This window comes from Aspergillus niger (genome assembly GCF_000002855.4).
Source record: "Aspergillus niger supercontig An12".
NCBI lineage: Eukaryota > Fungi > Ascomycota > Eurotiomycetes > Eurotiales > Aspergillaceae > Aspergillus > Aspergillus niger.
The window spans coordinates 817,002-840,629 of NT_166527.1; the positions used below are offsets into that span (position 1 = coordinate 817,002).

General features: G+C 49.0%; 10 protein-coding genes across 10 annotated transcripts; 5 read left to right on the forward strand and 5 right to left on the reverse strand.

The window, feature by feature from the left end:
* Positions 1-303: 303 nt before the first annotated feature.
* An12g03190 (uncharacterized protein) lies at positions 304-1,318 on the forward strand (the record flags this gene model as incomplete). The annotated part of the gene is made up of 5 exons (XM_059750779.1): positions 304-570; positions 633-805; positions 870-979; positions 1,021-1,163; positions 1,196-1,318. 5 exons carry the CDS (start codon positions 304-306, stop codon positions 1,316-1,318), a joined length of 816 nt encoding a protein of 271 aa, XP_059604379.1.
* An 884-nt stretch (positions 1,319-2,202) lies between these two features.
* An12g03200 (uncharacterized protein) lies at positions 2,203-5,344 on the reverse strand (the record flags this gene model as incomplete). The annotated part of the gene is made up of 8 exons (XM_059750780.1): positions 2,203-2,586; positions 2,643-3,276; positions 3,587-3,640; positions 3,710-4,116; positions 4,277-4,449; positions 4,501-4,690; positions 4,748-5,233; positions 5,339-5,344. 8 exons carry the CDS (start codon positions 5,342-5,344, stop codon positions 2,203-2,205), a joined length of 2,334 nt encoding a protein of 777 aa, XP_059604380.1.
* Positions 5,345-5,906: 562 nt separating this feature from the next.
* Positions 5,907-6,963, forward strand: An12g03210 (uncharacterized protein; the record flags this gene model as incomplete). The annotated part of the gene is made up of 5 exons (XM_001395361.3): positions 5,907-5,943; positions 6,040-6,532; positions 6,608-6,707; positions 6,762-6,821; positions 6,880-6,963. The coding sequence occupies 5 exons, from the start codon at positions 5,907-5,909 to the stop codon at positions 6,961-6,963; spliced, it is 774 nt and encodes a 257-aa protein (XP_001395398.3).
* A 672-nt stretch (positions 6,964-7,635) lies between these two features.
* On the reverse strand, positions 7,636-8,134 carry An12g03220 (uncharacterized protein; the record flags this gene model as incomplete). The annotated part of the gene is made up of 2 exons (XM_001395362.1): positions 7,636-7,967; positions 8,023-8,134. The coding sequence occupies 2 exons, from the start codon at positions 8,132-8,134 to the stop codon at positions 7,636-7,638; spliced, it is 444 nt and encodes a 147-aa protein (XP_001395399.1).
* Positions 8,135-8,362: 228 nt separating this feature from the next.
* An12g03230 (uncharacterized protein) lies at positions 8,363-10,615 on the forward strand (the record flags this gene model as incomplete). Its single annotated transcript, XM_059750781.1, is given in 3 exon segments — positions 8,363-8,498; positions 8,568-8,871; positions 8,921-10,615. Coding segments are annotated over 3 exon segments (2,135 nt in total), but the record flags the coding sequence as incomplete, so codon positions are not given.
* Positions 10,616-11,653: 1,038 nt separating this feature from the next.
* An12g03240 (uncharacterized protein) lies at positions 11,654-12,764 on the reverse strand (the record flags this gene model as incomplete). Its single annotated transcript, XM_059750782.1, has 3 exons — positions 11,654-12,112; positions 12,228-12,273; positions 12,334-12,764. 3 exons carry the CDS (start codon positions 12,762-12,764, stop codon positions 11,654-11,656), a joined length of 936 nt encoding a protein of 311 aa, XP_059604382.1.
* An 865-nt stretch (positions 12,765-13,629) lies between these two features.
* An12g03250 (uncharacterized protein) lies at positions 13,630-15,372 on the reverse strand (the record flags this gene model as incomplete). The annotated part of the gene is made up of 1 exon (XM_001395365.1): positions 13,630-15,372. One exon carries the CDS (start codon positions 15,370-15,372, stop codon positions 13,630-13,632), a length of 1,743 nt encoding a protein of 580 aa, XP_001395402.1.
* Positions 15,373-15,788: 416 nt separating this feature from the next.
* An12g03260 (uncharacterized protein) lies at positions 15,789-16,803 on the forward strand (the record flags this gene model as incomplete). The annotated part of the gene is made up of 2 exons (XM_001395366.1): positions 15,789-16,049; positions 16,111-16,803. 2 exons carry the CDS (start codon positions 15,789-15,791, stop codon positions 16,801-16,803), a joined length of 954 nt encoding a protein of 317 aa, XP_001395403.1.
* Positions 16,804-17,561: 758 nt separating this feature from the next.
* On the forward strand, positions 17,562-18,699 carry An12g03270 (uncharacterized protein; the record flags this gene model as incomplete). Its single annotated transcript, XM_001395367.3, has 3 exons — positions 17,562-17,595; positions 17,642-17,751; positions 17,812-18,699. 3 exons carry the CDS (start codon positions 17,562-17,564, stop codon positions 18,697-18,699), a joined length of 1,032 nt encoding a protein of 343 aa, XP_001395404.3.
* A 788-nt stretch (positions 18,700-19,487) lies between these two features.
* An12g03280 (hypothetical protein) lies at positions 19,488-23,202 on the reverse strand (the record flags this gene model as incomplete). Its single annotated transcript, XM_059750783.1, has 14 exons — positions 19,488-19,623; positions 19,706-20,146; positions 20,230-20,369; positions 20,459-20,495; positions 20,570-20,767; positions 20,865-20,970; positions 21,017-21,307; positions 21,356-21,771; positions 21,924-22,012; positions 22,144-22,264; positions 22,345-22,447; positions 22,634-22,714; positions 22,955-23,092; positions 23,169-23,202. The coding sequence occupies 14 exons, from the start codon at positions 23,200-23,202 to the stop codon at positions 19,488-19,490; spliced, it is 2,331 nt and encodes a 776-aa protein (XP_059604383.1).
* Positions 23,203-23,628: the final 426 nt, after the last annotated feature.

Sequence of the window (23,628 nt, forward strand, 5' to 3'; positions counted from 1 at the left end):
GGGCAAGTCGCGATTAATAAAAAGGGCAGGCAACAAATCAGCCGCGGGGGTAACAATGCTGGCTCGTATCGCTTCGTCCGCGTCCACAGCATCAAGGGCTCGGCTGAATCCCCGCGGGGGATTGACGACCGCCATCGGGGGGATACGCCCGAACTCGGCTCGCAAATCGCAGTGCCGAAGATGCCCCGACGATCCGCGCACACCGAACTCGTCGAAGGAAAAGCCAGTCTATAAACCCCCATATACCGGCACGAAGCCAGAAAGCCAGCATAATTCCAATCTTCTGCGCTATCCATAGATACAATGAGCGCTCCAGAGGATCCAGTTCTTGCCAAGCCGGCTGAACTTTGCTGTCTGAAAGGTTCCATCCATTCGGGAGAGCCGGCAGGCAATCTCATGCAAATTGGAGGCGTGGACACCTACGTGGCCACACCGGACAAGACGAAGTCCAATGGACATGTTCTCTTGTTCTTTACAGATGCCTTTGGCTTGCACATCAATAACTTTCTTACAATGGATGCGTTTGCCGCTTGCGGGTATCTGACATTGGGCGTCGATTATTTCGCCGGGGTATGACTGCATAGTTCGGCAGACCCTTGCATAAACGGCAGAGACTTACGATCTGTACCTAGGACCCAATTTGGAAGCATTCCCAAAACCCGTTGAACGATCCGACCTTTGACTTCCAGAGTTGGAAGAACAAGCACATGGACTCCACCGACCGCATTGCTGCTAAGTGGGTAAAGGACGTCAAAGCAGAGTATGGAAATAATGGGGAAGTCAAGTTTGTTTGCGCCGGGCATTGGTAAGTTACATTATGGTGAGCCCGGAGGGCAGAGGCTGATGTTTGATACTTAATTATATGACAGCTGGGGGGCGCGGTTTGTGTGTACCCAGCTTTCCAAGGACGGAATCTGCAGGGCTGGCGCTATCGCTCACCCGTCGTTCATGAACGAGAGCCATGTGTTCGGTATCGATGGTAAGAATCATTCAGCCGGTGTTGTATAGACTGTTGACCAGTACAAGCGCCTATTCTCTTTTCCGTGCCGAACATAGACGGTCTCTTTATGCCGGAGCAACGCGCCCGCGCCGTTGAGATTATGACGAACGAAAAGAAAAGGTTTAATATGCAGATCTTCTCCGATGTTGCACATGGATTTGCAGTAAGTTGGGTCTAGCCGTCCTTGCCGTCTAGGCGCATGCTAAGAGATACTCCAAGTCGCGGGCATTTTTGTCCGACCCATACGAGAAATGGGCGAAAGAGCAGAGCTTCCAAAGCTTTGTCCAGTGGTTTGATTTCTGGCTGTCTATATCATAGTGTGAGTGCTCTGGAGCGAATGAGTTCTATTTAGAAGTCTCGAAATTTCATTCGGCTTTTACATATAACCAGCCATTAACAAGGTAACATAAACATTCGTAATTGCCAATAGCCTCCTCCAATCGCCCTGATAATAAAGAACTAGAGTCTCGCAGCATTCCTTCTTTACTGCATGGGATATATGGATGTAGTGCCACCATGCTGCAAATTAAGGCTGTAATTGTTCTGTTGTGACTTGGATATGGCACGTACGCAAATGCTGCTGAGTTCCGCGGTAAAGACATCCAGGTACTGCAGGTGAAGGACTTCGCCGGCAGTTAACTTTCGGATAGGAATACTCCTGATCAAACTGGGAACGTTCTGCAGCAAGTCCATGTTGTGGTTTGTGTCGGAATCGCGAGGGTTCGAGATGATGTTGCAAAAAAGGGTCAAGACTGCTGTAATAGCATAAAAGAGGACGACCCTGATACAAGACACAACCATTAGTAATGCTAGAATTACCGCTGATTGAAGAACCCATACCAAAAGCACTCCGGGTTTACCACAGGGAGTACCTTGTGGAGATATAACAACGTCGAGCGACTGGCAGTGATGGTAAGTTTTGTACTGGAAGCGATGCCATCAAGTCTTGATCCTGCGAGATCAGCCTCTAGAATCTGGCATCTGGTGCTAGCTTGGTGGATGACAGTCAGACAATGGTAGTAGCCGAGCCGCAGGATCACTGCCATGGTGTTCAAATTGGCACTGACTGGTGTCTCCTGAGAGAAGTATAGAGTAGGTCGGAATTCCGCAGGGAGCGATAGCCTCCACTGCTCAAGTGCTTCATCAAGGCCGCGGATGTTCGAGAGCAACTCGGTAACGGACTGCTGGAGGGCATGAGCGGTTCAAAGATCCTCGTACACTTTTGATTTGAGCATTGAGAGACGGAGATCCCATGGGAAAAGTGGAACCAGATGCTCGTCGACCTGTGGCAAACTCTGTTGGAGATTGAGATCATGCAGTCGCACATAATCAGGAGGCATGGTAAGGTCACAATGTGCATCGTTTATACAAGGTGGCTGGCCCGTTCTCAGACATATGTCTTTGTCAAAGGAGTAGCAGAGCCAGAAGAGATCACGTAGGTGACATCTCAAATCACCTTTATCATACGGGGTAGAGGGCTTATTGGTGGGGGTGGTATGGGCTTCCAGTGTGTACAGAAGACGCGTGGCAATAGACAATGTCGCCGCTGCTGACTGAAGATCTCCCAGAAAGTATTGAACTTGTACCTGGTGGCTTTGTTGGCTATTTAAAACATGGATCATGGGGAAGGCCTTGTACATACCAGCATGATCAATGTCTGCAACCCGTCGACTGTCATCTCCTCAATCACCGGGATCTGAAAGCTCTGTGCCACTGATGCATAAGACTGGCAGTCCATAGCACCGTGGATGTTGTCATCCATGCCAAACAGGGAAATAAGTGAGAGGAAGGCATAGACGCATGATTTAGCGCTGTTAGAACCAGGAAGCTGGAGATGACTGTAGGCAAGGTCCAGTGTTTTGCCAAAGACGGGCTGGCTGATGACCGGGAAGACAAGACTTTGGGATGATGAGCCGTATATCTGCACATATCTTTCCACGCTAACTCTACTTGGAAGCTGCGGACCGGCAGGGGGGTTCGCCCCAGGGACCGTATACGATCGAAGTGGCTTCAGCCAACGGAGCTCCAGAGAGAACAACTTATCAAAGTTGACGCTTTCCCCAACCTGAGATTCAATCCACCTCTGGCCTTCGTTTGAAAATACATGGTGCCCCCTTAGGTAGGTGACATTGTTGAGGAACGTATTTCCAATCCTCGACGACCTCGTGGAGTCAGCGACCTGGGATGACGGGCGGGCAAGTAGGTCTTGCGGCCCATCCGCAATGTTGGGGATCACCGCCTTAGGTGTGTCGGGTGTGGCGACAATCACTCGGTTGCTACCAACAAGTTAGCTACGACCACTTGGACTGATGCATAAGGTTGAACGGCGCCTGAAATATTGAGTGAAATAGCATTATTCAGGGGAAACGGAGCAGAAAAGGTGAAACTCGCAATCAGGCCGCATTATTAGATGCAGTCATGGCGTACCCTGTGTCGGAATTCGCCCGAATTCGATTGAAGGTACAGGCGAGATTATGATGCTTGCACCAGTTGCACTGCGGGAACTCTCCATCGCATTGGATCTGCCAAGCCCGGTAATATGGTGTCAGACTGGGTCTGAGTCGTATCCAACAACACATGGCATACCTTTTTCTTGGAACAGGAGTCGCATGCTCTTCGTCTAGGTTTCGGCCGTCGTTTCTGTGTTAGTGGCGAACGCCGTTTACTTGGGCGGTTGCCCGGCATCGGTCACGTAACGAGAAGATGCACTGTTCGTCGCCGATAAATTCACGCTGGCTCAGCGCTTGAGTGGAATGCAAGTGGGCAAGCATAGACTGCAAGAGATCGTGATGTGTCTCAAGGGCCCACAGAGGCGCGAATCCGCTTAATAATCGGAGTCGTGCCGTTTTAAGCTCTTGGCAGCTCCACCGTAACCATAAAAATGGGGAAATAATGGCTGCTTGAGTAGGTTGCTGGTTTGAGCTTTCATCGCAATTACACCTGGTTACCAGGAGTCTTCTGATTATTACGGGGATTTCGATAGATACAAAGGTGTGCGTATACTCATAGTGGGCATCGTGCAGCCATTTACGGCGCATCTCGGCGTCTAATAATACCTTGCAATGATTTGAATGATGGACACGAGCCCAACCGAAAAGGGCCTCGTATTTTATTGTCTATCCTGATCTATAATAAGTGGTTTGTGTATCCCTCCACCCTATTTAGAGCAGCTTGTGCTGGCGAATGAACTCGGACCAGGTCTGAAGTTTCAGTCCAGGAATCTAACACAGTTAGCAAATGTAGTACTCGTGAAGGAGAACTGAGGTGTTGACCTACATCCTTGGATTGCACAAACTCCTCCCGTGCGTAGACATTTCCGCACTTTTCAAAGATCAGCAACTGCTCGGTGAAGTCCAAAGCAATGTCCGCCGACATGCCGTCCCGAGTCATGAGAAGCTGCTGGAACTCGCTAGAGCTGGACGCGTGATAGTGAGTCGGAACATTGTAGCCTATTGCGTAAATTAGCATGCTGAGCCACAAGTCTACTAGGGGAACCATACAGGAGCCCAACTCAGCGAGCTTGTCGGCCTCAGACAACGCCTGAGCCCAGAAGGCGATGGTCTTGGTGAAGTAGGTGGAGCCAGCTTCGAGGACCAGGTGCACCAGCTTGCCGGTATCACCGATGGCCACATTGGGCAGAACCGTGTGCGGGCTGTGCGGGAACCTGAGATTGTAGGTGCCATTGGCGTCCTATGTCGTGATATACATGAGCATTCAATATAGATTTGATCGAACAGAATAACTCACCTTGACAGGCAGATACCGCTGGGGATCGGTCAAGGTGTTCTCAAAGTAATTGGGGAAAAGAACGGTGGTCGTCTTTGCCCACAGGTCCGGTTTCTGGGTCTGGATATACTCGGTAATCAAACTCTTACCCTTCCAGTGATGCACATTCAGGAATTGGCCGTTGGATAGGGCAACAGGGTCTGGCAAAGCGCTCCAGATGAAGTGCTGCAGCGTCGTGATTTCGGCAGCAGCATCCGCAATCGCCTTACCCTGTTCAATCTCAGCTGCTGCCGACTGCTTCTGCCAGAAGTCAGTCAGAGCGTAGATCACATCCGCACCAGCGAAGGCCGCGGTTAGAGCCTCTCTGCCACCCTCCAAGTCGGCGCAGAAGAGTTCAACTCCCTGAGCAGCGAGCTTCTGGGCCTTAGGCTTGGAGGTGTTACGTGTAATGGCCCGGACATGATATAGATGAGGGTGCTTCAGTAATTCCGCAACCACAGATCCGCCCTATTGTTCAAGGTCAGCTACCTGCGTCGTCTAATGGCACGTGGGTATTGGTAGCCTTGCCTGAGAGCCAGTGGCACCGATCACCACGACATTTCGCTTTGTAACCGTCATGGTGTTGCAATTCCGTAAAACCTTGGAGTGAAGTATGAGGTAATTTTAGGGAATGAACCAGCTGTAGAATAGGCGACACTGGAGATCTATATAGGGCAGTATATGGGAGTCCGAGAAATCTCAAGATGCAATTGCTACCGCTGACTCAGCGGGAGACGTAAACCCAATGTAGTAAACTAGTGACATCTGATACCGTCGTCCCGTCCGACAGACTTTGAGTTCTGATCATTTGTATCGCGTGAAGACTCCTAGGATAACCAACGTATCCGTCATAATTAGACTCCAAGCCACTGCATCGTCCGGGAAGAGATTGCTGAGCCCTTTGCCAACCCCACCTGTTCTATCTTTACTCGGTTCCGATCCGGAGATGCCGAACCCGAGGTGAGGCACTTAATGGGTCGACTCGTCCCGCCCCCCTGTGGGAACAGTCTCTATCACAATATAAATTCGGACATCTCGGACAGCGAGAACCGATGGCACTAATGTATTACCGAGTCCGGCAATTCACCAAGTACTGACTTTGCAAATTTGTGAGCAATACTACCATTGCACATACTTTACAATGAGCCGTGTCATCCTCGTCACCGGGGCCAATCGAGGTGAGCGGAGACTCCTCGCAGTATAGTGCATCCCTTGGCTGACTCAACTTACAGGCATCGGAAGGGGCCTCGTGGCACATTACCTTGGCTAGCCAGACACGACTGTTATTGGTACTGCCCGGGACGTCTCCTCCGCGAATGCGAAAGATCTCAATGAGCTGCCAAAGGGCGAAGGCTCTCGCCTGATCGTCGTGCCGTTAAGCTCCGATAGCCCACAGGGCGCGATAGAGGCTGTATCGGAGATCCAGACGCAGCACAGTGTTGGGCATATTGATATTGTCATTGCTAATGCGGGCATTTGCAACCACTACGGACCGGTAGTAGAAATGACCGAGTCCGACGTGCTGTCTCACTTTGAAGTAAATACACTGGGACCACTTAGACTGTTCAGAGCTGTTGCGCCCCTGCTGCAGAAAGCCAGTATTCCCAAGTTCGCTTATGTCTCTACGCTCCTGGCCAGCATTCATGAAATTGAACAGATCCCTTCGTTGACCGCCGCGTATGGGATGTCGAAGGTGGCTGGAAACTATCTTATAAAGAAGATCGATGCGGAGAATCAGTACTTGATCGCTTTGCCAATTGATCCGGGGTAGGTTTGCTTTTGCACTCCATAACTCATGAGTCAAGAAATGCTGATGCTGAAACTCTCGTTTCTGGTGGGTAGAATGGTACAGACTGACATGGGGAGTCGTGCAGCACAAGCCAATGGGCTAGAGAAGGCTCCGGTGACTGTCCAGGATACTGTTCTTGGGATCACCAACCAGGTATGCAGGATGTTGGCTATCGTGACTAGGTGCGGATTACTAACGTCGTTACAGATTGAGGCAGCGACAAAGTCGACCACATCTGGTCAATTTGTTAATTATAACGGGGAGAGGGTGCGTTGGTAGATAGCGGTTAAGGATGTGTAGATTTCTGTATGGCTCGACTTTATAGGCTGGGTTTGTTCACATACTACATGGCATGATCCTCCTTCTGCCAATTCCATGCAGACTACTTCCCCGGTTCCCACTTGTTTGAAATTCTTAATTAAACACTCAACACGGAGGATTGCAAACTTTTATATTCATGGCCTAGACGCATATACCGAGCTACAACCATATATAACGTAATCAATAGTCGAGCGGGCCACACAGTCAGGCGTGCCACCCTGCTGATCCATATAGAAGATATCTTTTTCATTCTGTTATATCTCAGCTAATACAGTGTTTGAGAAGTTCTAACTTCATTTTATTCATTATAAATAGAAGAATAGATACAATGTATATATATATATATTGATATATGTATTATTTCATTTGAATTATAACAAACTTTTGTATAATATAGTAAAAATACAGGATTATAATATAAAATGCTATTATATATATAGAAAGAGATTTTGAAAAGAGTCTACAGTTTCTCTATATCACTTGTAATTTATATATCAAAACTTAACATCCTTAGACTCCTGAAGTTTGAGATATCTTGAATTTGGAAAGGATCTTTTGTATAGTAGTACAGGGTGGCCCGCGTGATTGTGATTTACGTTACCAGCCAACATAATTGGACGATTACAAGGTATTCTAGGAGACTGATATCAGGCATAAGAGCAATAATGTAGTAATTCAGTACAAAAAGGCCCTCTTCATTCCGCACCCTCCGTGGAATACAAGGGGTTAAAACCGCAATTGGGCCATAGCATGCATCATATTAAGGAATCCATACACCAACTTCAAACTCCACAAGGTGCTCGGGAAAAGGCAGGCTTTCGATTCCTACCATGGTGAACAACGGCTGATGGCGAGGACACCACTTCTTGATGTAGTGGACCATATTCTCCCGTGCTTCCACGCGCATTCCGGATAATCCCACGAAGAACGCGCGCAGCTTGACCACGTAATCCCAGCCAGTACTATTCTCCTCAATGGCATGACCTTCTTGAACGAGAGTGTGGATGATCAGGTCATTGATGTTGTTGAAGGCCTGCGCAATTTGCTCCTCAATTTTGGGAGAAGTTTCTCTGGTCAAAGGATTCATGCCCGCTTTGCAATCTGATTAGCCCTGGGTCCTCAGACGTGGTTCCGGTACACTGCTTACTCTGCCCAGTGACGACCAGCCGATTGCCGATGATGCAGGCATCGCTGAACCCGTATTTCTCGCGACACTCTTCTCCAAAGCCAGGAAGTGCGTGATACTTGAAAGAGGCCATGTTGTAAGTTGTACGTTCGTAGGATTGTATGGTTAGGTTTCGATGAGCGATCGGCATACCGAGTATTTATATTGTAATTGTTCTGTAAAGCGTGAGTCGCCCCGTCCGCTTTGTCAGCGGGGCATATCCCCACCCACACCGGCAGCCCGGCTTATATTCCATGGTTTCATGCCATTGCCACTTCGGGGCCGAAGGAAGGCGAAGTAAATAAATCTGTAGCGATGAGTCATGGAGCATATTAAGCAGTCCTTCGCGAAAGCGAAGCATCAGAACCGTGCTGCTCTGGGGGCCTATGTTACCGCTGGGTATCCGACAGTCAAAGAGACGCCAGATATCCTACTCAGTCTCGAAAGCAGCGGTGCAGGTGAGTCGCCTTTGAATATATCTTGACGAATCACGTGTGCATGACATCTAACGCACTACGACTGAATAGACATGATTGAGCTGGGCATGCCGTTTTCTGACCCCATTGCGGACGGCCCGATTATCCAAGAGGCCAATATGATCGCTCTCGCCAATGGTGTCACCATCACAGGGGTATTGGACATGGTGCGAGAAGCAAGACGACGGGGACTAAAGATACCCGTTCTGCTCATGGGGTACTATAATCCAGTCATCCGCTATGGTGAGGAGAAGTTGTTGCATGACTGCAAGCAGGCAGGCGTACATGGGTTCGTCCTGGTGGACCTCCCCATTGAGGAAGCCGTTCGGTTCAGAAGACTCTCTGCCACGCATGGGTACGTACATGATCGTCTGTCTTTCTAGTTATGAGCTAAAGAACGCCAGGCTTTCTTATATCCCCCTCATTGCTCCCTCTACGTCTATACCTCGCATGAAAGCCTTGTGCAGCATAGCCGACTCATTTATCTTGCTGTGTCGAGAATGGGTGTGACTGGTGCCTCCCAGTCACTAAGCGCCAACCTTCCTGAGTTTCTTGACCGCATCCACACCTATGCCGGCGACACACCGATTGCTCTCGGCTTTGGCATCAGTACACGAGAACACTTTCTATCCGTACAAGCCTTGACTGAAGGCTGTATCATTGGCAGTCAGATCATCAGTACCATCGGCGCTGCGCTACCCGGTCGCGCTGCTGAATACGTCGGGAAGTACCTGTCTGGTATCACCGGGCGCAAGCTCGAGCGAGATGAGCACGGTGCGATTGTCCGTGAGGTCACTGTGTTAGAACCCCCTGTGACTAGGGTGAGGCCTCAAGCGATGACTTCAGAGGGTTCACGTTCGGAAACCACCGACCTCACAGCCGAGCAGGATCCCGTGCCATCCACGCGATTCGGCGAATTTGGTGGCCAATACGTGTCCGAATCGTTGATGGGCTGTTTATCTGAATTAGACCGGGCCTTTGAAGGGGTACGACAAGACCCGGCCTTCTGGGAAGAGTACCGCTCCTATTATCCTTATATGGGTCGGCCGAGTGGATTGTACTTTGCTCAACACCTTACTGAAAAGATTGGTGGTGCAAATATCTGGATCAAACGGGAAGATCTCAATCACACTGGCAGCCACAAGATCAATAATGCCCTGGGCCAGATCCTACTAGCTCGACGACTGGGAAAGTCACGCATTATCGCCGAAACGGGCGCGGGCCAGCATGGCGTGGCCACTGCGACGGTCTGCGCCAAATTCGGAATGGAATGTGTTGTCTACATGGGCGCTGAGGATGTTCGTCGTCAAGCGCTGAATGTGTTCCGGATGAAGCTTCTCGGTGCTAAAGTAGTACCAGTGACATCTGGTAGTCGCACCCTGCGTGATGCAGTGAATGAAGCATTGCGTGCGTGGGTCAAAGATGTTGAGACCACTCATTATATTCTCGGTTCGGTTGTTGGCCCTCACCCGTTCCCTACTATCGTGCGCACCTTCCAGTCCATCATTGGGCAGGAAACGAAAGAACAGATGCGACAGGCTATCGGAAAACTCCCTGACGCTGTTGTGGCCTGTGTCGGGGGAGGCAGCAATGCATCAGGAATGTTCTATCCTTTCATAGACGAGCCAAGTGTCCAGATGCTGGGTGTGGAAGCCGGTGGCGATGGCCTCGATACCTCACGCCATTCAGCAACCCTGTCCGGTGGCAGTAAGGGAGTCCTTCATGGAGTATACACCTATCTCTTACAGGACGAACATGGGCAGATCTCGGAGACACACTCTGTCTCGGCTGGTATGGACTACCCAGCGGTAGGGCCCGAACTCAGCTCCTGGAAGGACAGTGGAAGGGCCCGATTCATTGCAGCCACCGATTCCCAGGCCCTGGCTGGCTTCCGCGCTCTAGCAATGTACGAAGGCATCATTCCCGCGCTAGAGTCCTCTCACGCTGTCTACGGTGCTATTGAACTCGCCAAGACAATGAAGAAGGGCGAACAGGATATTGTTCTCAACCTTAGCGGACGAGGTGACAAGAATGTCAATACTGTCGCTGAGGTCCTGCCTCGTCTGGGACCTGAGATCGGGTGGGATTTGTGGTTTTGATGTTTGATGCTGTGGTTTGGATCAGTTGGTGTACCAAATAGATTTGGATGAGACTTGATTAGATCGTACGGGAGTTCTTACTTACATAGAGGGTAGGGGTTAGCTGACATTTTATCATATAGAGTAATCATGTTGGAGATCAGTCTATGAATACTGGCAAGTGAACAATAGAAAGATTGCATTAAGGCAGAAGTACCTTAGCAGGTGGAACCAAACCCGGTCTCTCTCCGGCAAGCCGGTCGACGTGCTTTTAGGACCAACAACAGCTCATACTGCGGTCCCGCATCACAAACTGCGTTGGGTCGGTTACACTAAGGTGTGGAACCTACTCGATTATCCGGCAGTTTCGTTCCCTGTGGATGAGGTTAGGAAGGAGGTCTACGTACAGCCGAACGGTTATCAGCCACGCAATGACCTGGATGCCTGGAACTGGGAAATCTATGATCCCCATGTAATGAATGGACATCCAGTCAGTTTGCAGGTAATTGGGAAGACACTCAATGATGGAAAGGTCTTGGGAGCGGCGACTACTATCGAAAAAATTTGGAAAGGAGAGAATTGATCGGCTAGACAAGAACAGATGTCATGTATCTCGAATTGATTCTTCTTATGCAAGGGTCACCGTTTACCAAAGTACGTTCTGTGCTCTAAAGAAGAACCCATTGACTGGATCTTCTAAGAGGTTAGGCTTATGTCAAGTAATACGAAGATAGTGGTCATTTAGTAAGTGCATGGGATTAATTGGAAAATCTCCTTAATGCGCAAAAAGGGCATTGTGTTAGTGTTATACCATAGAGCTTCCTCATACATGGAGACGAAATGAATTGCTTATCAGTTCACCGCGTACCTGTGTGACCTGACGTTCCCAATGCTACTCGTTATGCAACGTTATGCAAGATCCAGCTAACAGAGTTGTATAGGGCAGTATCCGTGCAAATAAGGATGATAATGTATACGTTATATTTTCCCGGTGTATATATACTATGCAAGCAGGCTCCCCAAACCTAACAGCACGAGCTTAGTTTACTCTCCACAGCACTATCTAGGTTTAATCTGGGAGGGTAGCCCGTGAATACCCTCTATCTCGTGTGCGTGAAAATGCATATCAAAGTATTCGACCAACGCACCGACTCTATCCTCTTCCGTATTCAATACTCGCAAGGTTTCGGTCTTCCCATGAAGTACCCTCTTGACCTCTCTCCCAGAAAGAATGTAAATTCCAATGGGCTCAGAGTTATGGTCATCTAAGATAAGTCGGGTACACGCCAGCTTTTGCGTAAATAACATCGCGCGACTCTTACTCGTAAAGAAGTTTATCATACTGAAATCCTCGAAGAGGAATTCAATCTCGGAGAACGAATATTGAGGCGCCCACGGACTCTGAGAGTCAGATCGGGCCAGATAGATCCAAACCTTCTGTGTTTGATCCATGAAGCCTGCAAGAGGTGCCTTGATTAAGGACATTTCGCTCGGCGCGATCAATGGGGCAGTGGTATTCTNCTTGCAGCAAGAACGGTCTGGTGGGAGTGTTACGGCCGAACCCAACATCGACCTATCGTATTTATCATTTTTAATATACCGTATACACTGGGACAGGTTCTTAGAAACGTACCATGTACTTTTGCCCGGCTATAGTTACGATTAGAACCATGTGGCTCCTACATATGTTCATTAGCCATCGGCAATTCTTGAGTCTGGACTTGCAAAGCACTACTGACAAGGATATATAACCTCCCTCAGTTGGATCCCCGGAAACGACAGTACGACTCACTCGGCCTCCCGTCGCATACACCTGGTATCCGAGGGAACAGAGCACCATGTAGAAGAGATTGGTGTTCTCCATACAATAGCCATCGTGGCAACGCACCACCAGCTTCTCGAAGACACTGGCGGGATGGATGGAGATTGAATGATGGTTGGAGTAATGTAGAGCCGTATTTCCCCAGGTAATTGCGGCAAGATGCCGCCGTTGCAATTCCGTCAGGGCTTCCAGGGAACCATGCTCCATAGACTCGTGGAGTTGTTCTAGGCGCGGATGACCAGTAGCCGTCGGGGTGGCGTGGCTAGGATATTGAATACGTTGAAGGTATAGTTCTAATTGGTATGTATTGAGTGTATAAGGAGTTGCGGTTATATTATTTGCGAGCATGATGGGTAGTATAACCGTGAAGTCGTGATTCTAGAATTGATACATGCAGTTAAAATCCAACGCCCGTCACCGCTACACAGCCACGCATTTATAGGGGCAAGCAGGTCTCCCCCACACGCGATGGATCAAAGGAAATGTTAAACTAGAGTCTTACTGTCGAATGATAAGATGCAGCACGACTTCAAACGCAAAGACCTTGATCTACACTCATGGTTCCGTGCTCGGCAAATGGTCATTATCTTGCTTCCCGACACCCGGTCTTTACCCGAGATCCCCGACCAATCAAGACCTTCAGTATATCTTCATGTCTAACTTAATATGAAAATCGGTCAGAGCCGACGGAGGGTAATGCATACTCGGCATGGGTGCCCCAGCCTTCGCATTTGTTAGTTGGGGTTGGGGATGGAGCGGGGACGGTGGATATGGCCCGCAGCAAGGCATATACATACATAGTTATCTTAGAAGATAGAGCGGCTTCGATATTTCCATTACAATTATAATCTCAGGAAGATACTGCTAGGAATCCAATAGCCAATACCATGACAAAATAGACAGCTGAGAATGGGGAGGAAGTATACCACCGAGAATCAGAGAACACTAGGGAAATGCCTTGTAACTCTGAATCGAGATATTTAACAAGGATGGAACATAAAATATATTTAGTAATCTGCAGACTGAAGGCGATTGGAATACCAAGTTAACACAATGGTCAGGGTTGCTGATTCAGACTCAGAAGCACTCTGCGCTTTACGAACCGCCCCACGCGCGAGTTCCACACACAAGTATAGTGTCAGGTTGCTATAACTGTGAACCCCCTGTGATATGGATCATAAAGAAAGCTTTCCATTTTGTATGCTCATGTCTATCATGCCGCAATGGGGGAAGAAAAAGTCCTAAATTTATGGTGGCAGAAAGGCACTGGCGGGGATGTCCAGCATGTCGTGGTCTCCTCATCAGCGTACTTCACCACGGGCGCGAGCACGCGCAGATCAGCTCCAAAGACCGAGTCAGAAAAGTGCACATAATACTTTTCGTTTTTCACCAGGTCACTATTTTTGTCCCATGCATTTAGAATATTGTAATACAACGGCGCTACATGCGCATCGCTGGACCAGGGGGTAAATCGATAGATGTCCTGGATCTTCTGTACGACTTCACGTTGGTATAGCCGAACGTCCGGATCCAATGTTGCCATGTTATATGCCGTCAGTGCGGTATGACCGTGATATGAGCCGCCGAATTTGGCGCGATCCCTCAGCCCGCACATAATGGTGAGTGTCGTTAAGATGCCTGTCGACATATCGGAGATGGGCAGACTGGGCAGTACGCCCTGGCCCTTGGGACAACCAAACGACTGACCCATAATGTACGAGCTTCCTGCGGCCGCATCCGCCACTTGCTGCCACCCCGGGCGCTCGGCGTAGTAGCCATCTGGGCCGTAACAGTTCTCGTCCACGTAAACGATGCCGCGGCCGCGCTTCTCGGCCATCTTCTGAGCCGCCTCGAAGCTGAACCCACGCCGCGCCAGAGATCCCAGGCGATAACCTTGGATGATGACATCAGCGTCTTCGAACAACTGCATCAGTCGTTCATGATCAGCAGGGTTATCTAGATCCAAGTCGATTGTTGTCTTGCCCGCCATTAATGAGGAAGGCTGCGCGGGGGTGTAATCCTTGAGTTTAGAAGAGTTTACGCGGATGACCTCAGCCCCCATAGACGCGAGGGCAGCTCCAGTGGCAGTCGCGGCAATAATACGCGCCAGTTCAACGACTTTGATCCCCGCCAACGGTCGTTTGTCGGCCAACCTGAGCGGGGGCGTGGGCGGAAGAGAGGAACCACGTGCGTGTTGGGCGTAGTTGACCAGTGGATGACGAGCGAGAGATTGGCCCATTTGCGTGTTACGCCAGCTTTGGGGACAGTGAACGATTGAGCCCGACAGGCCATGCTCGAGCATGAGCTGTTCGAGCTCTCGAGCACGATATGTCCGCACGCGTTCCCCAATGTACTTATAAGCTTCATCATTGGAATGTATGGTCACTTCCACATCCCGCGTAATGCCGATGGTCCTCAGCATTGTCCAGGGGTCAAGAGAGCCATGTAGCTGGAACCAGATGCTCTCATCGGCAGTCGGATAGATGGCCGTGGCACGATATACCATGGGAGAGCCGGATTGACGGTCTTTATCCCACTGAGGCATGCTCGGCAGAGCAATCACGGAGGGACCTGTCTGCCCGTCCACGGTTACTAGCGCAGGAGTGGCTGGATATAGCCCTGCATGGTTGGTGTTGACGTGCGTTACCAAGCTGGTATCGTCGCCGCGAAGTTGGAGCATTTCAAGGCCCACGATACCGACCATCGCATGCAGCACTGCCGTCACAGCCTGTGCCTTGATCGGTCCGGGAATGCAAGGCAGATCGTCCCCTTCGAATATAACTCCATCAAGCAGGGCAGGATCCTGCGTGAAGCCAGGAGTCCTAGCCGCGAAGACATGAAGCAATCGTTTGCATTCCTCGGGCAACGGAGTGAAGCTCGTGTCGACGTATGTCCCTGGTCCATAGTCTTCTGGCGAATCGGTTGACTGCATGGTATTCATTACGCTTGAAGGCATTCTGTAAACGCTGGACCGAGAATGTAGGTTGTAGCCTCGCGTCAGAGAAAGGGAACAATGCTCTGGTATGAAAGCAGGTGACCAAAGACGTTGCTCTACATATAGGGTGGGTATGATGCGGGATTGGCTGACCGGCTCTTTAGCACTCTAGTAACGGATCTTCCAATCGGGGAACGCGGGCAATGACCGGAAGATCCGTCAATGCGGGGAGCAGCGTTACCCGTTACTATTCCCGTAACCGGTATAGATATTCTGCCGGCCGGGTTCGGTTTGCTCGTTTAGCCCTGACTTATTTCCGGGGCATTTGGCAGTCCCTTGATAGTGAGGACCACAAAACATCCTTCTTTACATCATTGTTGCCTTTCAGCGGTGCTATCTTTGAGTGGTGGATCAGCTCACGGTTCACACCCATCACTATGAAAGATCAGATTAGAACCGTTGCCGTCATTGGCTGCGGTGTCATTGGTGCGAGCTGGGCATGTCTTTTTCTCTCCCGGGGTTTGAACGTATTGATTTACGATCCCGCCGAAAGTGCCTGGGAAACGTTCGAGAATTACCTGCAAGATGCATGGCCTGCCTTGGCAGCACGCAGTCCCATTGAAGATGCCTGGGCGAAGAACTACAAGTTCATTGACAACATGGAATTGAGCTTATCAGAAGCCGATTTCATCCAGGAGGTAGCCCCTGCATTCTTAACGTGCTATGCTCGAGACATCGGCTTTGCTAATGTATTGCTAGAACGGACCCGAGCGCCCCGAGTTGAAGCAGGCGCTCATGGAAAAACTGGACCTGTATACCAGACCCGGTGTCATAATCTCCTCTTCATCTTCTGGCCTCCCTGCATCGAGGTTTATTGGAAGATGCCAGAAAGACCCCAGTCGCATCCTAGTTGGCCATCCATTCAATCCACCACATCTAGTCCCCCTGGTGGAAGTTGTCCCTCACCCGGGCACCAGCGCTACCACCATATCTGCGGCCCAAGCCTTCTACCGGTTTCTCGGGAAGACGCCCATCCTGCTCCACCACGAAGTCCCAGGGTTCGTAGCCAATCGTCTGCAGGCTGCGATCAACAGCGAAGCATACAGCCTTATCAGCCGCGGCATTGTCTCCGCCAAGGATCTCGACACGGCAATGACATCAGGTCCGGGCCTTCGATGGGCGTTGACCGGTCCGTTTGTTACAAATTCGTTGGGTGGGGGAGGAGGGCCGAATGGGTTTGCCCAGCGTGTTGAACGACTTGGCCCTGCGGTCCGAGCTTGGGAGGAAGACATGTTGAAGCATCGGTTCGATTGGAGCGAGGAAAGCGTGTCTGTGCTGAAGAGAGAGGCTCTTCAATGGCTAGAAACAGTGAATTGGGATGGTTTCAATAGGAAGAGAGATCAGATGCTGCTGAGATTGCTGGAAGTAACCTCCCACACATCATCGCCCTAATCATTTTCCAGGACTGCCGTGTCCTATAATAGGACAGAAATTGTACGTGAGAACAGATGTCGTGTTGTCGATATTACACTAAAGGATCTTTTTCTAGGTAAATACTACTGTTTTCTTCCAATATAGAAGGTGCCAATGGCGTGATTATTTACTCAGATCTAGGGTGAGATATCCCGAGGTTTTCCTTTGTCTAGACATGGCTGATAATATTATATTCTATTATTAGTATTCCGATTTCCAAGATAAGCCCTGGATGGAGCAGGTAAATGTGAGTTGCTGGAAGGTGTCTCGTGAATCGAAGGTCTACAGGGGCCTAAAAGGTGCCTCGTATATGGAACTCGTTCCATTTGTTTCACTGTACCGCTTTAATCCAGGCTGATTGGAGATCGGTATGGGCTTCACTCCGTGTATATAGATTATAAGATTTTTGGATGAGAATGAAAATGATCAATAGTCCAAGCTATTGTTACTCTTGCCACCTCACATTTTCTGTGCATAGTACCACCCCACATAAAGTCCAAGAGCATAATTTTGACTGATTTTGACTGCAAAGTCTTTCTCTTGCGCAGGAAGCAGACGCGTCTTCCCCCTATTGCTAAATTAGTAATTCAGCTCGCAGCCATTCGTATTTCATGGGGATACACATACACCCAATGGAGAAGTTCTCTGAGTGGGGAACGAGCAACCTCACCGCGATGATCTTACATGACATGCGCTGACTAAGCGGGGACTAGGCAAAGACCCTCGGATCTGATAAGATGGCCTCCGAAGGCAGTCAGTGGGGAGGGAAGGGTTGGTCTATATAAAGAGTAACTACAATGATCCCCTTCGCCTCGAGGAGAGCTGCAGACCCTAAGAGACACAGAACTGATCAAGTCTAATTACCTTCAACTGCTTTGTTTAACTTTGAAAATGTCCCGACAGATCAAGAATGTCGTCATCGCGGGGGTAGGTTGGAACTTCTAATCGTAATGACTTTCAAGACATGCCACTAATCCATAATCTCAGGCCACCGGAAACCTTGGATCGTATATCCTTACCGCATTGGTGAACCATGGCAGCTTTAATATTACCGTCTTGACACGCAAGAATGGTGTCAGTTTCCCGACTGGCGTCACGGCCAAGGTGGTGGATTTCAGCTCTCCCGCGGAATTAGGGCTCGCTCTTCAGGGTCAGGATGCCGTGGTCGATGCAATCTTGAGTTCCAACCCTACCGTTTCCATTGGCTTGATCGATGCCGCGGTCGCTGCCGGAGTTTATCGCTACATCGCCCCTGAGTTCACCATCCATCCTAAGTACGACAAGACACGGTCACTGCCCATCTTCCGGGGCAAGGCGCAGATCTATGATCATCTCCAGAAGGTCGCCAATGATCAGAAGATCACATGGACTGCCATTTCTAATGGTGCCTTTCTGGACTGGTGTCTGCGATCGGGCTTTTTGAATATTGACTTGATCAAGAAAAAGATTCTGCTCATGAACGATGGTACCCGTGTCTTCCCTTTGACCGTTCTTCCCGCCGTTGGTACGGCCGTTGCCAATGCCCTGGCTCAAGCTGAGAAAACCAAGAATATGCACTGCTCTATCTACGGTGTTCAGAAGAGTCAAAAAGAGATTGCCGATCTGGCAAAGGAAGCACTTGGACCCGACGGCTGGGAGGTCGAAAGCCAGGATATGGAAAAGGCCTTCGAAGAAGCTTTATCTGCCACAGCTATTGGAAACTACAGCTGGACGGTTGTGGGAGACTTAATCCGGTATTCACTCGCAACCCCAGGCTATAATGGTGTGTTTGAGGAGAATCACAATGATCTATTAGGCGTTCAACCCATGAGCGGTGAGCAGGTCAAGGCCTTGATTAAGGAAATCTACGATGAGCTGAAGTGTGCTCCACACTAGGTAGTGGTTTGGTGAAAGAGAGGGATGTTCTTCAAAACTATTACTCTAGTACGGCCATCTATCAGTATACTGTAACACTTCGACTTCTTTAGTCTCTCTAACCCTGTTTCGTGGATAGCTCCATGTAGATTAGATCAAGTAGCCCTGGGTGTAGGATCCCAAGAACACAATATTTGTACAATCATTTTTCCATTTTCTCTGGTCCTCATGTGCGGCAGGGAGATCAGCTAAGAGAGGTTTCTGGGACGTAACAATCCAGTTCGATTTATTTTCTTGGCCAAACAGAAGGGGAAATAATCATTCATTATCCTCTTTTAGGCTAAGGGAGACTGGTAGCCTCTCCTTACTAAAGTCAGCGACGATAGGTAGCATAGAAGATAGCAACCAAAAACTATAGGGCCCAGTTCCAGGTCATTTTAACTTAAGGCCGGTCATTTGATATTCAAGAGAGACAGTCCAAGGACTTCGCAAATCAAGTGTCTTTTAAAACATGGAAAGTCTAGCACCGTGTAATAAAGGCAGCCTTCACTTTGAAACTCTCTTTTTTCCGGACGATTTTCTCGATTGCGTGTTTCCGTCTGCCTGATCATGTAAACCTACCACGGGTAACACTGCAAACCTCCTCTGGACGTGCATGCCCGTCTGCTACAAGCGAATTCTAGTAATCTGTCGTCGAATTTCCATTATGGTGTCTTACGAAATGCGATAGTCGAATTGATTGATTTATCAGATACAATGCTCTATCACCCGTGGTGACCAACAGGAATACGCAACCCTAGTTCCTGGTATCATCTTTGTGCCTTCATTAGGCTATTGCCTCTAGCAGACGGCTCACTTGAGAATATAACTACCACGAGATACAAAGCCTGTACAGTACTGGTGACATCCAAACAGTAGACGACCGGACAGTAGTCCAGCCACGACCTTTTTTGCCAAAGCTGCTAGGCGTTAAAGCGACTATGCATTTTCGATTTTATAGGAACTAGAAAAGTGAACACCCAATTACTGCCCGTTGAAGGACGACATGTCCATATCGTACCATCCCAGCGGGAGTTGGCTATTGAACAGCTGCCACATCAATTCATCGGTAGATAAGCCAAGTGGGCTTTCGGTTGCCAATATTTGGGAATCAGCAGCACCCAGAGTTGAGAACCCCATGGGTTGTACACCTCCGACACCATCCACCGTGTCTGGGGGTAGAACCTGATATGGAAGACTGTCCACGGTGGGATGGGTCGCCGACACAGGCGGAGCTTGCTCATTCTGAGACAGTGCGGTCTGGAACAATGGCTCGCAAAGTTTCTGAAGGGCCATTAACAGATCTAACATGTTCATCACATGAGTGTTGCCGGTATATTGCGATAGCCCTTGAGTGACTTCCTGCAACAAAAGATAGTCACCGGAGTCAGTGGTACGAACCACATTACAGAAGAGAACAAAGAATGGACTGAGTGGGTATAAGAAAACGGTCCTATATGGGTGTCAGTCATGTTTCTTCAGGGAATCTCCCCTCAGCCACGAGCGACGAACCATGTCAAGAACGACGGATACGAACCCTCGATCCCGGGTACGTCTGCAAGATTATTCTGGATAAGCTGAAACGCTCGTAGCGAGGTCCTGGCAGCCGATAAACACTCTTTATATGCTGCCGCATTTGGGTCATGCTTCAGCTGTGCCCGAAGAACATCGACCAAAATCGCATAGTAACAAAATTATGTCCCGTGCCATTCGTTGACAATTGCATCGATTATAGAATGACCGGCCTAAGGATCCTCTTAACAGTCGGCACATATAACCTTTAGCGAGTGTATTACCCACAGCTTCCATTTTAATATGTATCCCGTGCATTCTTGATCGGAGGTATTCACACCTGGCTGATATTTCAGTGGCATACCTGCGCTTCCCATTAAGTGACAAATCTAGTAGCTCGCCCTGCACTTGAGCTAGATCCGAGATAATTTCAACCACGGTGCCATATGCCATTGATTCATCCTTCCGAAGCATCTGGTCGAGAGGCATACACGGCTCCGGTAACGACATTGGCCGTATAAAGAGGGAACTTAAAGTCCTGTCAAGATAGTAACACCAGAACACTGCACTCAAGATTTCCTCATTGTCGGGGGTCAAATGGTCGATTTCATGATAGTTCAAGGCGACAATCAAACGTGCCGCATACGAGTTGAGCACCCAGCATTGATCCATCCTGCCGGTCTGTTGCATCAATTTGGCCTGCGCCACCGGCGTAAGCATCCGTAAATCTTGCAGGGGCAACTGCGGGTACTCACACCAGATATGAGCGATTGTATCAACATGAAACTTGGTGTGGTGCAGATGTCGATCTCTCTGAGCGCGCGAATGGCAGCGGACTCATACACCTTCTTAGAGCCCAGAAGTCGTTTTAAGAGGGTGGCGTTGTTTGACAACCTTGATAGCTGATCTACATGACATACAGCCTTTACATATATACAGATGCAGAGCTGATGGTATAGCTGTCCGTGGGCATCACCGTTCAGGAGCTGTGTGGCCATTTCTTCCAGCGATTTGCCAGTGACATGGTCAGGCCATTGAACTTGAACGTATTTTCCAACATTCAATGTCGGCGATTGCTCTACGCAGCATTAGAAGAGATGGATAAAAAATGGGGCAAGGGAAGTACCTCCAAGAAGCATGTACAACAATTCTGGTGGAGGCACGTCTGGAACCTCAATGCCTTCGTAGTGGGTTTCGGCCATCCTGAGCAATGAAGATCCGCCCAAGTCCAAGTTCTTCCTGTTCGCCACCTTTTCAACTAGATCTAAAGCGGACCTGAGAATTGTCCGCCGGTCAGATATCAGATCATTGTCGATGCTCAGCTCATTCTGAAGAATAGCCTTGGCCTGTTTTGCGCGGTGAGAAGAATCTTCAGAAGCAGTGGCCCATTCGGCATGCCCCTGGGGAGCACTTTCCGATCGCGTGGTATGATCATTCAACTTCCTCCTCTCTGCGGAAGTCTCTTTGTCTGATTCGTTTGTATTATTAGATTCAGTGTACATCACATCGGGTACACTCGGGCTATGACTGTTTCTATGTGGACTGGTCAGAATCAGAGAACACAATAGACAGCGTTATCAGTACCCCCTAGGCTGGTTTGTCAATCTTTCCAGGTTTGAAACCCGCTCTCCAAGAGATAGGATGCTATTGTAGTCAGTAACAGACTATAACGCTTCTTAATTCCGATGCATTACCTTGATAGAGCCTTTGGTTTCGATGGGGCTTTGGGCCGCCGGTCTCTCCGGCACTCAACTCTCGCGTCCACGCAATTTGCGCATATCGCCTGTCTATCACATCTTACCTAGGTATATATTTTAGCAGGCGCAATGCTAATAGTAAAATAAATTCATACTTTCCTTAAATGGCACAGATCACACTAGAATAGGTTAGCGAGCCCAAGGCAATCGAGACAACCTTCAAAATGCCCCGAAGGGCGACGCTATATCCAGCGCGTCGTTCTTTCGGGGTCAGTGATTTTATGATGTCACTTACCGCCGAAAGCATTCCAGTTGTATTTTTTGTGGGAATATCGTAGCTACATCAGTACAATGCACACCCGATAGAGAGCAAGATGGATTGGGCAGAAAGTTCACCAGTACATGAAGACAGTCTGACCTCCCCAAACGCGGGGTGGTTCTGAGGCCGCCCATGGGTTCTTGGCGGGTGTCCGCGGGTAGAATTTCAGCATAACTTTGATTAGTCATTTGGCCAGGGTCAACTGTATCATACAGTCAACAACTTGAGCCGCTTGCCACAATCGACTTCCTGCTGTTGTGAGCTGGATTCCCTTTATTCCGTTTTAATCCAGTCTAATAGGAAACTCACTTCGGCTTTACTCTGTATATGTTTCCTATTCTTTTCTAATGGCAGCAAAAAACAATGAATCTTCCCTCAAAATCCCAACCCTTCAACCCGAGAGCATGCCATAGAATCTGGTTGGACCGGATTAAGTGGGAGCAGAACAGACCAGGATCCTCCTGACTACCTGGACAAGTTCCGCAGTAGTAAAGACAGAATGGGGAGGTTCTTCATGTTTGATTTGGTCTTATTTCCCACGTACAGTGCAGTACATGTGGTCACATGATATTATTAAAACATCGGATGAAGTCAATACGACAATATAGGCATCCGTGGGACTATGTAGGATGACAGCGCCCGTAGCCAGGAATAGTAAACATACTAAAGCCCAGGCTACTTAGCAAAGGGAAAACCATTCATGAGGAACTTGGAAGTGTCATGGAGTTACGGCCGTGCTGTCCACTTGCTATTTGAGGTGACTTCCTTACGAGGGCATGCAAGATCCAAGGAATTCCATTCATGCTAGTAATTCCAACTAGGTCTACCCATGTCTCCGCGAAGCCCTCTGACCCAACATGCTGTCATGAGTGATATCCAAAATGACTGGCGCTTTCGGCTATAACCATTTGATCTGACATTACTGGAAGCTTTCAGCAGCGCGTCTACGATGATCATTGCTGAACCTCAACATGTTGGGGCTTTATGTAGAGAATAATGTGGCGAATCTTATTGTTCGACTAGTGACTGGAAAGATCCAAGATGCAGACAATAACTCGTACCATCGCGTGGTGAGCGGCTATCTGACGCTATCTACAATCTTTCTCGTACCTCCCTTGGCATATTTGGCGTTGCATTGCTAAACTCTAATATGATGCAATTGCTATGGACAAGGAAGGTGAGGGTTGCAGAGGGCCCAGCGCACATAGCACGTGTCCGACAGTACCATTTAGAGGAGCATCATCAACAACCTGGGTCAGTTGCTAGTGTCTTTTGCTTTGGTCTGATGATGTTGATGCTGATAGCAATGTGGGAAAATCATATACGGGGAGCTGTTATGGGACACAATTAGTGATCATGATGAGAAAGCTGTAATCCTTCAAT